At 48.2% G+C, this 15,825-nt stretch overlaps 1 protein-coding gene across 1 annotated transcript; it reads left to right on the forward strand.

The window, feature by feature from the left end:
- Positions 1–255: 255 nt before the first annotated feature.
- opn7a (opsin 7, group member a) lies at positions 256–6,929 on the forward strand (the record flags this gene model as incomplete). Its single annotated transcript, XM_084443888.1, has 5 exons — positions 256–343; positions 4,343–4,505; positions 4,768–4,895; positions 5,266–5,600; positions 6,285–6,929. 5 exons carry the CDS (start codon positions 256–258, stop codon positions 6,927–6,929), a joined length of 1,359 nt encoding a protein of 452 aa, XP_084300014.1.
- Between the last annotated feature and the right edge of the window lie 8,896 nt (positions 6,930–15,825).

Here is a 15,825-nt window from a genome sequence, read left to right on the forward strand (position 1 = left end):
ATTTAACATCTGAATGTGCTTTCAGTACACTTGTATATCTGTGCTATTGTGTGTGTGAGTGTGTGTATATTTGTGTGTATGTGTGTGTGTACCTGTGTGTGTGTGGGTCTGTGTGTGTGTTTCTTTTTCCTTGCATTCTGTGTGTGTGTGTGTGTGTGTGTGTGTGTGTCTGTGTACCTGTGTGTTTATTTTTTCTTGCATTCTGTGTGTATATGTGTGTGTGTGTGTGTGTGTGTGTTGATTCTCTTATCTCAGATGGGGTGGCTTGCAGACAACAGCACCTTCCACTCCAACATCTCTGAGTCAGCAGATCTGGTGATGGCGGTGGTCTACTCCATATTTGGTGAGTATGTCTATAAGAGGTCAGCACTGTGAAATAATAGAACATAACATTTACAAGTGCCTCATTGTTACAGTCAGTTGTAAAAGTCTTCTTTCTAGTACAGTAGGTGGCATCTAACATAGGACATGGTAACCCATTAGGATAAAGCTTACAGTATTGTAGGAGTGTGTGTGTGTGTCTGTGTGTGGGTGTGTGTGACAGTATGGATTTTTCCATTACGGTACGGTACGGTATGGTATCTAGTTACCCGGTACGGTTTACGGTATTGCACGGTATACGGCATTTCACCTCCCCAACACACATAAAAAAACAAGTATTATACTTAATACACACTATTGTAATTAAGCTCAGTTTATTAATAGCAAGCAAACAGGGAATGTCACGGTTCTACCACAAAAGGCAGTGGTCCCAGAACATCAAAACAAAAGACTATGACACCATTGGTTTTTTAAGAGTTCTGGTGACCTTGTGGTTAAGGAGCTCGTCTGCCATGCTGAACTTGTGAGTTCAAATCCCACAGAACTTGTGGGTTTAAAACTCGTGGAGTGGATAGTTTTTTGTCACTGGATGTTATAGAAGCTATGTAAAAATGCGGTTACATGTTGGTTCTATGTCAGTTATTGAATTTATGTGCAGTAATTGAACATATGAAATACTCCTGTTTTTAAATTATACCTACAATATGTGTCTCAGTAAATACCCATTATATATAGACCCTTTTACTGTTGGTAAACAATTAAGTGTGCGGGCGCATTTTGGTGGGGGCAAGTGGGTAGCCCAGAGAGGGGTCCACTGCCCCCGACCCAATATGACACGAGGGGGCGGAGTCTCGCCACCACACCATGGACCCCACAACTCGAGTGGGCTAGAGACACAGGGTCTTCACTGGTAGGGGCAGGTGGGTGGCCCGGAGAGAGGTACACTGTCCACGACCAGCTCTGACCCGAGGGGGCGGAGTCTTGCCATCACGCCACTATCCATGCCAAGGATCCCACAACTCCACACTACACCCGAACCACTCTGACGCAAGGGGGCGGAGTCTCTCCACCACGCCACGGACCCCACGGCCAATGGGCCTAGGATATAGACAATTAACTACTGGTGGAATGATGGTGGAGAATCCATCGGGACCCGCTGTAGGTCCGCTAGCCTTGTGTTATCTGGGTTTATCCCTTACCTTTGTCCAGAAACAGAAGTTGAACCAATTGCAGCAAAATAGCTAACGTTACAGGAATCATCAGTGTAACTGCTTTAGCCACTGACCGCTACCATTAATGTTATGGAAGCTGCTGCTAGTTGTTGTGAGCTCATGAGCTAACTGGCTATCTCACTCTTATTGTGCAGGATTAGCATTGGAAGCATTTGAACTGATGTGTCCAGGCAACAAGACCTATCTTAATTTATCAGACATTATTTCATGTCATTTCAATTCACAGCTATTTCAGTGGCATGACTAACTTCCACCCTACCATTCCTGAACAGAAACAAGCCAGCCACGCACATAAGCCAGGCTGGATCTGGCCTGGTTTGTATAGACAAGTGCTCATGTAACCTTCCACAGATCCTCCAGGTTCAAGGGTCTCACTGAACACACACACACACACACATACACACACACACACATGCACACTCACTCACAGACTTTGATTTGCAGTCTGTCACCAATCACCAGAGGATTTCTGATGGTATTGTGTTCCTCAAGTGTTGGGTACTCATGTCTCTCCACAATTTCGTAAGTGCCTTCCACACATGCAGTTGTGTGAAGAGAGTAGGTCACTGTCTGGAAAATGGATTCACAGGGAGCGAGTGGTCGCATTGATTACATTTCTGTCATGTGTGCGAATCCAGAAGAATACAAACAGCCGAAAATCTAGGCTAGTCTATCTAGTAGGCCAGCTCTGTCTAGGCTAGTCTAGCTAGTAGGCCAGCTCTGTCTAGGCTAGTCTAGCTAGTAGGCTAGGTCTGTCTAGGCTAGTCTATGTATCTAGTAGGCTAGATCTATCTATGCTAGTCTATCTACAGTAGTACTCTAGGTCAGTCTAGGCTAGTCTAGCTAGTAGGCTAGGTCTATCTAGGCTGATCTATCTAGTAGGCTAGGTCTATCTAGGCTGATCTATCTAGTAGGCTAGGTCTATCTTCGGGTCTACAGTACTACAGGAGACTCCTACTACAGAATATACCCACTACAACAGGACAAGCTTACAGACATTTTATTTATTTTTTATTTTTTAATTATAGGACCCAAGGTGTGTGTGGAGGGGATCCTTATTCGGCCACACACATGCAACTTTCGTGCGTCACCGGTGTAAATTACTCCCTGCATTTCTCCCATCCAAGCTGTCCTCCTCCAGGGGCAGCCAGGAGCAGTGGGCAGCCATCGTTCATGGTGCCCAGAGACCGAGTCCAAGTGCTCAGTCCAGGTCTTGGCCAGGGACCGGACTGAAGTCTGTTCTGCATGTTTTTCGTATTGGGTTCTTTGGGAGGAACCCCTTGGGAACACGGGGAGAACATGCAAACTCCGCACAGAGGGGCCCGGAGATCTTGCTGTAAGGTAACAGTATTAGGTAGTGTGCCACCATGCCACACGTGAGCGATTTTGGGGTTCAGTTTCCTCCTCAAGGACACTTTGTGTAGTAAAGTGGGTGTGCCGTGAGGTCTGTGAGTAGTCTGTGAGTCCGTAGATAGATCCCTCTCGAAAAGTCTGAATCAGAATCACATACTGTACACAAATGCATTGAGGCACACATACTGTACACAAAACATTCACTTGACCTTGACAAGTGGATCCAAGGAAACAGTTTGTGTTCATGGGCAGAGGAGTGAAAACAATAAAGTCAGAACATTACCTTGTTCATTGCTTGAACACTGGCGCGTCTCAATTGCAGATTGGTGATTAGGACTTGCAGGTGGTGATTAGGACTGTTATTGAAATGATCTCAGGTACTGCCGTCTTGGCTCTTTGATCTTGCTTGTTATTCAGCCCATTCCTCGTTAGCTCAGTCATTACATTTTTTGTTTTAAGGTGGCGTGGGGTAATTTCTGTTTCCTGGAGGTTATTGGTGTTCCTGGCTGTTCCATTATATCACCAGCTTCGGTTCAGTTCCCACAGGCACATTTGAGTTGAGATAGATACACATCTATCTTCCTCACACAGGTTTAGTAATTACTGACTGACTGACTGACTGGCCGACTGACTGACTGACTGGCTGGCTGACTGACTGACTGACTGATTGACTGACTGACTGACTGATTGACTGACTGACTGACTGACTGACTGACTGACTGACTGACTGACTGATTGACTGACTGACTGACTGGCCGACTGGCCAACTGACCAACTTGCTGACTGACTGACTGACTGACTGACTGGCTGACTGACTGACTGGATGACTGACTGACTGACTGACTAACTGGCCAACTGACTGACTGACTTGCCGACTGAGTGACTGGCCGACTGACTGACTGACCGACTGGCCGACTGGCCAACTGACCGACTTGCTGACTGACTGACTGACTGACTGACTGACTGACTGACTGACTGACTGACTGGACGACTGACTGGACGACTGACTGACTGACTGACTGATTGACTGGATAGTCTGATTATTCTCTGTAGAAGACAGGCTTGTCACTGGTCTCTGCAGGGAGGATGCTGGTCTTGGACCATCTCCACATCATGCTGCCAAATGCTGATGTCTGGAGCTCCTCTCAGACAGAGTCATCTGTTTTGTCTGAGGTGTAAGCATTTGAGACTCTAAGATCTATAGTATGTCACATTTTGATGGATGCAAGAACGCTACATTTGATATAACTTTGTTGGGAAAAATGTACAAATGTACAGCGTTTCCTGCTTTGCAGACGGTGTCCTAATTTTGCTTGGTTCTGTCTCTGTCCGTCTCTCTCTCTCTCTCTCTCTCTCCCTCTCTCTCTCTCTCTCTCTCTCCCTCTCCCTCTCCCTCTCCCTCTCCCTCTCTCTCTCTCTCTCTCTCTCTCTGTCAGGTGCTTGTTCTCTGGTAGGGAACACTATGCTGCTCTACGTCTCCTACAAGAAAAAGCAGCTGCTCAAACCAGCTGAGTTCTTCATCATCAACCTGGCTGTCAGCGACCTTGGCATGACCCTTAGCCTTTACCCCATGGCTGTGACCTCCAGTATCTACCACAGGTCAGACACACTCAAATAAAAACACACACATTCAGTACATGTAGACACACTCACATATAGTATACGCACACACGGACACACACACACACGCACACACACGCACACACACACACACACACACACACACACACACACACACACACACACACACACACACACACACACACACACACTTGCTTTGTTGTCGGATGGGAAGAAATCTGTCTTCCCCCTCCTTTCCTCCCTCCCCCTCTCTCTTCCTCCCCCTCTCTGTCTGTGCCAGGTGGTTGTATGGCAGGATGCTGTGTCTTATTTATGCGTTCTGCGGAGTTCTGTTTGGGATCTGCAGTCTCACCACCCTCACTCTCCTCAGCACCGTCTGCTGTCTCAAGGTCTGCTACCCCCTCTATGGTGAGAAGAGGCTCTGAATCACACTAGAACCGCTTGCCGCTAGCCTCGCATAGCCAGGCCTAATCTCCACACTTCACTTCAGCCCAGCGCTGGTCTTGGCTAGATTAATTACCGGATAGGGGGAGAACAAAACGCTGTATTTCTTTAAACCAATCCCAATCGTCTTCGGACGAGCGGCTGCTAGGTTGTTGTTGGTAGGCTGGATTGAATCTGATTGGCCAGACAACAGAATCCGCCGCCACTTATTGGGCAGTAATAAACTAATGACAAGGCTTATCCCCAAAACTGAGTCAGACTAGCCTGCCGCCAACACGGTTTACAGCTTGAAGATTGGTACTGTACACACTAACTTGACCTTTCCGACCTTCAGGCAACCGGTTCAGTCCTGACCACGGCCGGTTCCTGATAGCCTGCGCCTGGGCCTACGCACTGGTGTTCGCCTGTTCCCCTCTGGCCCACTGGGGGGCGTACGGGGCTGAGCCCTACGGCACGGCCTGCTGCATCGACTGGCAGCGCTCCAGCCTTGACGCTGCGGCGCGCTCCTACACCGTGGCGCTCTTTCTGTGCTGCTACGTCCTGCCCTGCGCCGTCATCACCTCCTCCTACACGCAGATCCTGGTGACAGTGCGACACTCGAGGCGGGCTGTGGAGCAGCACGTCTCTGCCCAGACGCGCATGGGCAACATCCAGACCATCATAGTGAAGGTAACATTGCTTGCATTATGACGTTGGCGGGTGTGTGTGTGCAGTTAGATATTAATAAAAAGTCAGTTTAGCTGTAGATGAACACGTGTCAGATGATGTGGAGAGCAGGTTTGGATTCATACCATAACTGTGTGTGTGTGTGTGTGTGTGTGTGTGTGTGAGTGTTGCGTGCGTGCGTGCATACGTGTGCATGTGTGTGTGTGTGTGTTGAGGAGATACTGCTTCCTGTGTGTGTGTGTGTGTGTGTGTGCGTGCGTGCGTGGTGAATATGGGGCACCACATCCTGGTGTCAGTGAGTCACAGCCATTCCTTTCCCAAGAAGTAATGCTATACATGTGAGAAAGAACTAAACATTTCAGGGGAAGTAGTATTCTGAAGGCAGGAAAGAGGAAGTGGGCTCAGTAATGTAGAACTTCCTTGTTCAATGCAGCTGAATCAGATCTATGCAATAAACCCTTGTTTCATCACTTTCTGACTGGCTTTTATTATAACTTATAAACGTTCTTTCACACTGACGGCATTTTCCCCAAACATATTTTGCAGTCTCTCAGACCAGCAAACGGTTCCAGCAAACTAGCTAACTTGTAAATGCAGATACTGAGTTGTCTGTGTTTCTGGCCTCTCCACAGCTGAGTGTGGCGGTGTGTAGATACTGAGTTCTCCGTGTGTCTGGCCTCTCCACAGCTGAGTGTGGCGGTGTGTATCGGCTTCTTCGCAGCCTGGAGTCCCTATGCTGTGGTGTCCATGTGGGCAGCGTTTGGTCCGATCGACGCCATCCCCCCGATCGCGTTTGCCGTTCCCGCCATGTTCGCCAAGTCCTCCACCCTCTACAACCCGCTGGTCTATCTGCTCCTCAAGCCCAACTTCCGGCACCTGCTGTGCAAGGACCTGCTCTCCCTGCAGAGGGCCTGCCTGCGTCGCTGCCGCCGCATCCGCCGCCTGCGACGCCTCTCCTACCGCTCCGTCCTGGCCGTCGGTCTGCCTCCGCTCCGCCCCCGCGCAGACTCCGCCCCCGCGGCCGCCGCGCGGGACGCCCTGGGCTCCGCCCACTGCGCTTGCGAGCGCTGCCAGGACACCTTCGAGTGTTTCAGACGCTACCCACGGCGTTGCCATGTGGGCGTCAACACCGTGCAGCTCTCCCTTCAGAACAGCTCGCCCGCCCCCCCCACCCCTGGTCTGGGACCCGGCCCCCCCCTGGGTAGAGGCCGCCCCGCCCCGTCCAGGAAGAGTGTACGCGTGGTCGTTCACGGGAAGGAGAAGGAAGAGATCGACGGCCTGGAGATCACCCTGGAGACGCTCCCCACCTGCCCCAAACCTGCTGCTCCATGAGATTCACACCTCCATGCACACGCGCACACGCATATATTTTAGCAATGTATTTATGTCCACATAGAGAAAATTACACACACACACACACACACACACACACACACACAAACACACACACACACACACTGAGACATGTATTCTTTTAACATATCTTAAGACGTAGAAACATCCTGTTTGTAAAAGGGAATTGTAGGCTAATTTGTTTTTGTATATTTGTATGTTTCATGTTTTATATTTATTCAAGTGTCAGTTTGATGGATTGTAGACCTTATAGAACTATTATACAATCGAACCCGGTGAGCAGAGGAACCCGGTGAGAAGTGGAAGTGAGAAGTGGAACTCTGACTGCACGTTCACAGGTGAGCGGCACGTCCTGTTCAGACAGGCTCTTCACCCTTTAACCAGAGCAACCTCAACCAGTCACAGGAAGTCCCAAGAAAATAAACCATGTGAGCTACGCTTGGATCTATCTCAACCTATCAGCTGAAAGATCATGTGAGCACTCCCTTTACCAGTGGAACCCACACTCAGGGACACCCATGTCCCCTGCTGGAGGGCTGTCTATGGGCTAAGAGCACCAGTGTGAGGGGGGGACAATGAGGGGTGATCGAGAAACAGGAAAGACCCTGTTCCTGTGACTCCCTCGCGCCATGAACAACGCTTCAACTGCTGTGCCTGTGTTTATGATGTACTGTTGTCATGGGGATTTTGTTGTCATACTTGAACAGTGTAGTGATGATGTTATTTAAGTAGCTGTAAGCCAACCTGTACTTTAGGCCAGGTGCAGGATAAAAAAAATATGAATCTATATGAGGAAAAGGATATCCGCCCACTGGATTATAGCTCCCAACACTTGATTCGAGCAATGTTTCGACCACACAGGGTCTTCTTCAGGCTAAATGTTTTGTGAGGATATCGTTTTCCTCTTATAGTTGTTTAATAAGCCTCTTCGAGCAGCTGCTGTACTGTGATGTGATGTCAGAGTAAAGCTGAGCCAAGAGTCCCTCAATCTCTAAAGTCTGAGCTTAAATTTACCAAAAGACAGACTCCACTGTCAACATATCTGTGTTGTTGCAAAAAGATTGTCATGCTCATTTAAGGTTTTACATTTTATTTTTGTTTACATAATGTTAACACCTTACGTGTAAAGAAATGTCTTGTGCGCGATGTCCTGAGGGAGCATGAATTATCTTACAGTACTGTATATTGGAGGGATCATTCTGTCCCCAATGACATTTTCTCAAGGCCCTTCAGGGTTCGTTATGTTTCTCTACGTGCCAAATTTGTTCAACAGATGTCTGTTACTGAGCCCCAGACTTTAAAATGACTTTTATTAGAATGGCCTGCAGGGAAATGTGTGGAACCTTTTCTTGTGTCAAACACTTAAGGGCTGTAATCAAACTTGAGATCTACACCTAGAAGTAGAATCTCATTGACTACAATTTCTACAGTAGTTACAGTACATACCTCATGATAGAATTCTGACTAAATACTTACTTTTTCACTTGGATTACTAATACAACTGTCTATGGTGCTTTTGAGAAAAACACACTAAAGATCCTTAAAAAAAAGTACTTTTTCATATTTACGTACCATATTGTTTGAATGAATGAGGGTGAACATACTGTAATAAACCCCATGTGAAGAGTAGGCCATGTAGAGTGTGTGGGCTCTCCCTGACCTTTGGGTTTGGCTTTGTCACCCTGGTGGGAGACAAGCTCTCAGAAGAGAAGAGAGGTGTCTTTATGAGTCAGGTAACTACCCTCCACCACGCCAGTAGGACAGGTAACTACCCTCCACCACGCCAGTAGGACAGGTAACTACCCTCCACCACACCAGTAGAACAGGTAACTACCCTCCACCACACCAGTAGAACAGGTAACTACCCTCCACCACGCCAGTAGGACAGGTACCTACCCTCCACCACGCCAGTAGGACAGGTAACTACCCTCCACCACGCCAGTAGAACAGGTAACTACCCTCCACCACACCAGTAGGACAGGTAACTACCCTCCACCACGCCAGTAGGACAGGTAACTACCCTCCACCACGCCAGTAGGACAGGTAACTACCCTCCACCACGCCAGTAGAACAGGTACCTACCCTCCACCACGCCAGTAGGACAGGTAACTACCCTCCACCACGCCAGTAGGACAGGTAACTACCCTCCACCACGCCAGTAGAACAGGTAACTACCCTCCACCACGTCAGTAGGACAGGTAACTACCCTCCACCACGCCAGTAGGACAGGTAACTACCCTCCACCACGCCAGTAGAACAGGTAACTACCCTCCACCACTCCAGTAGGACAGGTAACTACCCTCCACCACGCCAGTAGAACAGGTAACTACCCTCCACCACGCCAGTAGGACAGGTAACTACCCTCCACCACGCCAGTAGGACAGGTAACTACCCTCCACCACTCCAGTAGGACAGGTAACTACCCTCCACCACGCCAGTAGGACAGGTAACTACCCTCCACCACGCCAGTAGAACAGGTAACTACCCTCCACCACGCCAGTAGGATAGGTAACTACCCTCCACCACACCAGTAGGACAGGTAACTACCCTCCACCACGCCAGTAGGACAGGTAACTACCCTCCACCACGCCAGTAGGACAGGTAACTACCCTCCACCACGCCAGTAGAACAGGTAACTACCCTCCACCACGCCAGTAGAACAGGTAACTACCCTCCACCACGCCAGTAGGACAGGTAACTACCCTCCACCACGCCAGTAGGACAGGTAACTACCCTCCACCACGTCAGTAGGACAGGTAACTACCCTCCACCACGCCAGTAGGACAGGTAACTACCCTCCACCACGCCAGTAGGACAGGTAACTACCCTCCACCACGCCAGTAGGACAGGTAACTACCCTCCACCACGCCAGTAGGACAGGTAACTACCCTCCACCACGCCAGTAGAACAGGTAACTACCCTCCACCACGCCAGTAGGACAGGTAACTACCCTCCACCACGCCAGTAGAACAGGTAACTACCCTCCACCACGCCAGTAGAACAGGTAACTACCCTCCACCACGCCAGTAGGACAGGTAACTACCCTCCACCACGCCAGTAGGACAGGTAACTACCCTCCACCACGCTAGTAGAACAGGTAACTACCCTCCACCACGCCAGTAGGACAGGTAACTACCCTCCACCACGCCAGTAGGACAGGTAACTACCCTCCACCACGCCAGTAGGAGAGGTAACTACCCTCCACCACGCCTGTAGGACAGGTAACTACCCTCCACCACGCCAGTAGGATAACACCACTGCTCCGAGTCATCCTTCACAGAACTCTAATAGTTTCTCAAATGTTTTTCACCGAGGGAAAAAAACAACGTAATTTTGTGTTCAGACGGGAAGCTCAGGTCAACCTCAAGCAACCTTATGTTCTGGCGCGCACACATCAAAAAGACATCAGACAAGCAGGGATGATGAGTTAGCAGAGCCCAGACTGGGTGGCATTCCTCCCCTCACTGTAGTTCCGCGTGGGGTCTCCGAAGTCACAGCATGACTTTATCTATATCATGCGGGGGCTTCTAACAAAGAAATACACACACACATACACACACACCATCAGCACCACTCACATGACCATAGACAGCAACCACACAAATCTCTCACACTCTCACATCAACACACTTAAGGGCTTGACGGACGCAGTATGCTAAGCTGCTCATCTGTGATTGGTCATTCATCTTTCCAGCCAATCTCTTGAGTCTTTCTGTGTCCCTTTGTCTTCCTAGGTATTGCATTTGTAACGCGCCCCCCATCCAGTTGTTACACTGGCCCGGAGCGCCATTCACACACCAATGGCGGCAGCTGCCATGCAAGGCGCTTGCATGCTCATTGGGAGCAATTTGAGGTTCAGTGTCTTGCCCAAGGACACTTCGACAGGTAGTCAGGAGGAGCCGGGATTCGAACCACCGACCCTACGATCACTGAACGACCCGCTCTACCAACTGAGCTACACCGCCGCCCCTGTGGTGCAGTAGTCAGTGTCTGCTTCTTCTGGTGAACTGATTGGCTGCTTCCTCAGGTTAATTGACAGGTAGGAATGTGTGTGTGAGACCCTGCAGCTGGAGAGTAAGTTAAAGTAGTTCTGTTTTACAGGGTCCTGAGAGGGTCTTAGTCAGGGTTTAATAAGCAGTCAGCTCTTTTGACAAAGGGTGTAATATTATATGACGTAGCCTATCGTAAAGAGTTGGTAAGGTCAGTGCATATACCACACACGCACACACTACACCGTCAAGACTAGACAAAAATCCATCATGTTCACCTTCTTTAAACAATATCAATATTGTCTGTATCCATTGAAGCAATGCATCAGCTTAACTCCAGGTGGGTTTTGAATTCTGTCGATAATGAATGGAGATCATTATAGATTAATGTAATGGAGAATCACAAGAGACAGTAATGGGTGGTACTGAATGTACTGTATTGGTCTGCTGGCTCTGTAGGGCCAGTGGAGTTTCTGTTTTCTTGGAGTAGCTAGCGTGGGTTCCTACTGTAGCTCTCTCTTTCTATGTCCATCCTCCCCTTGCTCTGCCTCACCTTGCATGTGTGTGCTGTGCATGTGGGAGCCGGAACAGAACGGAACAAACCAGCAAGCCAAGCCGAAACTGAGCGTGTGGGACATCTCCATGGAAACCAGTTGTTGAGTGTGATGTTTTTCTTTCCACTGTCAAGATTGGGGTGTAAGGGGGAGGGTGGTTCTCACCACCAAGACGAAGCCTAAAGCTGCAAGGTTAGAATATGGCCACAAGTGAAAGGTTAGAGTATTATCACAAATGTACAATGTAGGCCTACAATGGTAGGCCTTGGTTGGATGGTGATGATAGGACGCTAAGGCAAGTCAAATCTATCTCACCTATAGTATAGTGACACCATATCAGCAGGATCTGTGTGTGTGTGTGTGTGTGTGTGGGTGTGTGTGTGAGAGAGAGAGTACACTTTTCCCAACACAGGCATTATTGAGTCATGTCACAGTTTCGATTGAGAAAATGTTCCTGTGTGCCACGTGTTTCACGGATGGTTCAGAGACTGTTTACCAAGCCAAGTGACGCAACACACACACCCAAACACACACACGGCGAGATAGAGAGGTGGAAAGTGGACAGGGATATAAGGTGTGACTAATTGGCTCCTCGTTCCCTAGCCCAGAGCTCACGTGCGGGTTAAAAATAGCCTCTGCCCCTGCTTTGTACACTGTGCAATCCAGAACACACAAGTTGTGTGGCTCCCTCTATGAGATAAACACATGCGCATGATCTCGCTGAGTGGAAGTGTTTAGCTACGCGATAAGAGTCAATATTCCTCTGTTCTCTCAGGCCAGTAAAACCTAATGTGGACTGGAGCCCGGACCAGCCTGCTTCAAATTTCCACCTAGGGGGATCAATAAAGTATCTATCTATCTCCATCTTTTAAGCACTGCTAATAAACGCCTCATTAGGAGAAAAAAAAGAAAGACGATGAGCAGTAGATGATGAAGAAAGTGGCGCTTTCATGTGTGATGCCCTGGTAAACCTTGCTGTAATTTTTCTCTATCTATCTATCTATCTATCTATCTATCTATCTATCTATCTATCTATCTATCTATCTATCTATCTATCTATCTATCTATCTATCTATCTATCTATCTATCTATCTATCTAATCTGTCTGTGTCAATCTAAAAAGAGGGACAGGAGAAAAGCATAACAGGAGAATGATGTCAGGGACATCAGGAGGGACAGCAGATATTTAAGACTATGACATCAATATATCAACATGGTCATGGAGGGACGATGGGGACAATGCAGCCACTCGGGACTGTTACGCTACACCACTAACCTATGGCCCAATCTACTCTGTCTAAGGCCTAGTGGAGTGGTATACCCCGCTAACTACAGTATTACCCCGTACACTAGTAGGCCGTGGAAGTGGAAGCCTGTCTGGCTCTAACCCTGGCGAGGGGACCGTGGTTGGAAGTGCTCACCGGAGGACCATTGTGCTGAGGCCTGCAGGAATCTGTCTTGCGGCGTGGTTCATCGTAGGTGTCTGGGCCAGCTCTCTCTCTCTCTCTGTATCCCAGTTTAGTTTAAGGGGTGTTGCCTATAGGACCATGGCCACTTCACTGTGCGAAATACTTCTGTTACCTTTTCTATCGACAGTAGCCTAGTCAGAACAGTAAGTCCAATTTATTAAAAAGAAATTCAACTCAAGCTGAACTCAACTACCTTTTTGCAAGCCTGTTTGACCGGCTGGACACTATGGACATGAGTCAGCTCGGCAGCTGCTAAGACTTCTAAGGCTGTGGATCAGGAGGTAGAGTGGTTTGTCCAATGATCATAGGTTTGAATCCTGCCTCCTCCTGTCCACATATTGAAGTGTCTTTGAGCAAGTCACTGAACCCCCAATTGCTCCCAATGAGCAGGCTAGCACCTTGCATGGCAGCAGGTGCCATTGGTGTGTGAATGTGTGTGTGAATGACTGAATGAGAGAGGCTATTGTAAAGCGCTATATACATGCAGTCCATTTACCATTTCCTTAACAGGTCATGGACATGTACGTTTTACAAAACAATTGAATAGTGATTACAACTCTGCAGGAATTGGTTTTATGGGAGAAGAGACAGTCTGCACATGTCCTGATCTGGGGGACAGCACAGACCAAGTCATCGATTACAACCAACTACTGTCACACTGCTGATGCGCAGACAATTTGCATGTAAGACACACAGAAACACTGTACGTGGTAATGGTCTAATTCTATGTAGTGGCATTCAAGGGCTGAGACGGTCCATTAACCTTGGATAGGGTGTAGGTGGGCTGGGGGTGGGTTGGCAGGCGGGGCGGATGCTTAAGTGGCTGGATGTGTTTTTTCAGAGAGGGCCGGATTAGAGGGGGGTTAGACAGTGGAGCATATGTACGAGAGCTGTGTGTGTGTGTGTGTGTGTGTGTGTGTGTGTGTCCCAAAAAAGAAATAGAGGGAGTGAGTGAGTGAGTGAGTGAGTGTTTGAGTGAGTGAGTGAATGAGTGAGTGAGTGAGTGAGTGAGTGAGCGAGCGTGTGAGTGAGCGAGCGAGTGAGTGAGTGTTTGAGTGTTTGAGTGAGTGAGTGAGTGTTTGAGTGAGTGAGTGAGTGAGTGTTTGAGTGAGTGAGTGAGTGTTTGAGTGAGTGAGTGAGTGTTTGAGTGAGTGAGTGAGTGTTTGAGTGAGTGAGTGAGTGAGTGAGTGTTTGAGTGAGTGAGTGAGTGAGTGAGTGAGTGTTTGAGTGAGTGAGTGAGTGAGTGAGTGAGTGAGTGAGTGAGTGAGAGTGCAGGTAGGTGTGCAAGCTTGCTCATACAGTAAGACACTGAAAGACTGAAGTGAAATGGGAGCAGCGGAGGGCGCTCTCCCTTACAACAATGGTGCAGCAAAAGAATGGAACAGCAGCAATAAAGGTATATTGCAAAGCCTCTCAGCTCAGATAAACAACACACAGACACACACACATACCCACACGGAGCATTAACGGATTCTTCTGATATGTGAGACACATTCAGGTCTGGAGCTACTGAGAGTGTGTATCAGTCCTGTAGTAGTGGTCCCAGCACATGCATCCATCTGTGTGTTTCCGTGTGTTACTGTTTCACGCCTGTGTTATTTGCAACGTTTCATTATGCCTCAGTCCCCCTCCGATGATTGGGCATAACAGCGCTATAAACTGCCAGACAAGAGAGGGCATATCCATGCTCTTGTCCAGAACACCAGCTTGTGATGAGCCAAAGAGAGAGACAGGCTTTGACAGAGGCTTTATGAATCACAAATCTCTCCCTCTCTGACACACACACATACACACACACACACACACACACACACACACACACACACACACACACACACACACACACACACACACAAATACAGAATCCACAAAAGCTGCCACTATAGCAGCTTTTTCCTGGTTCCTAGATAGTGTGCAGTGTCCTACTGTACTGTTTAACCTTGAACACATGCTGCAGTGGGATCATGCCTTAATTAGCTAATGGACAAGATCAAATGATACACCAGGTCATCGCCAGATTAATTCGTTTACCAATCTGACCATTCATCATTCGTCTCACTGCCAGTCCCATGCATATTTGCCATCGTGGTATCTATTGGGAGGGCACAGTTTTATCAATATATCGGGAAATGCAATCTAGCAGAGTGTGGCCATGATCATTTGATTAAAAAAAAAAGAGGCTAGGCTCCATGAGTTCCTTTTTCTACCATAAGCCTGTTGGGTAGGCATATCATAATGAATAGCAGTACTTTACTAATGCCACCATGGATATGGTAATCTTATCTTGGCTTTAACACGCTGACAGACAGACAGACAGACAGACAGACAGACAGACAGACAGACAGACAGACAGACAGACAGACAGACAGACAGGTAGGAACTACAGTTGCATTTAAAATGAGATCTCCAATCCATTTGTTTTGATTATCTATGGGCAGCTAACACAAAATTCGTTACACAAAGTTTTTGTGTTATTGTGATTACAAATCATAGTTTATCCCCAGGCCAGTCGTAGCCTACCTGCTGTTATTAATTTACAATGAACCACTTCTGTTGGTGAATAGAAGTGGTTTTCTCCGTCAAGACGGAACGTGCCACTAGAGGGTGTATGTGGACACTTTCCCCATCCCTTCAGGAGAGCTTCAGACGGACACAAGTTGTGTGGTGTTGCCATCTGGCGATGGCATGTCATCCACCCGACAGCATCTTATCTACACCGGCCTAGGAGGTTTCTAGGCTACATCCGCTCGACACCTCTGGATCTACAAAACAGAAGATGCCAGGGGTGTAGTGACTAAAGAAGTGGGTATAACTGTAGCAGAACTGTATAGGTCTGGGCTTCAACGAAAAAAAAGAAGTGCGT

Source organism: Borostomias antarcticus, assembly GCF_949987555.1.
Source record: "Borostomias antarcticus genome assembly, chromosome: 10".
NCBI lineage: Eukaryota > Metazoa > Chordata > Actinopteri > Stomiiformes > Stomiidae > Borostomias > Borostomias antarcticus.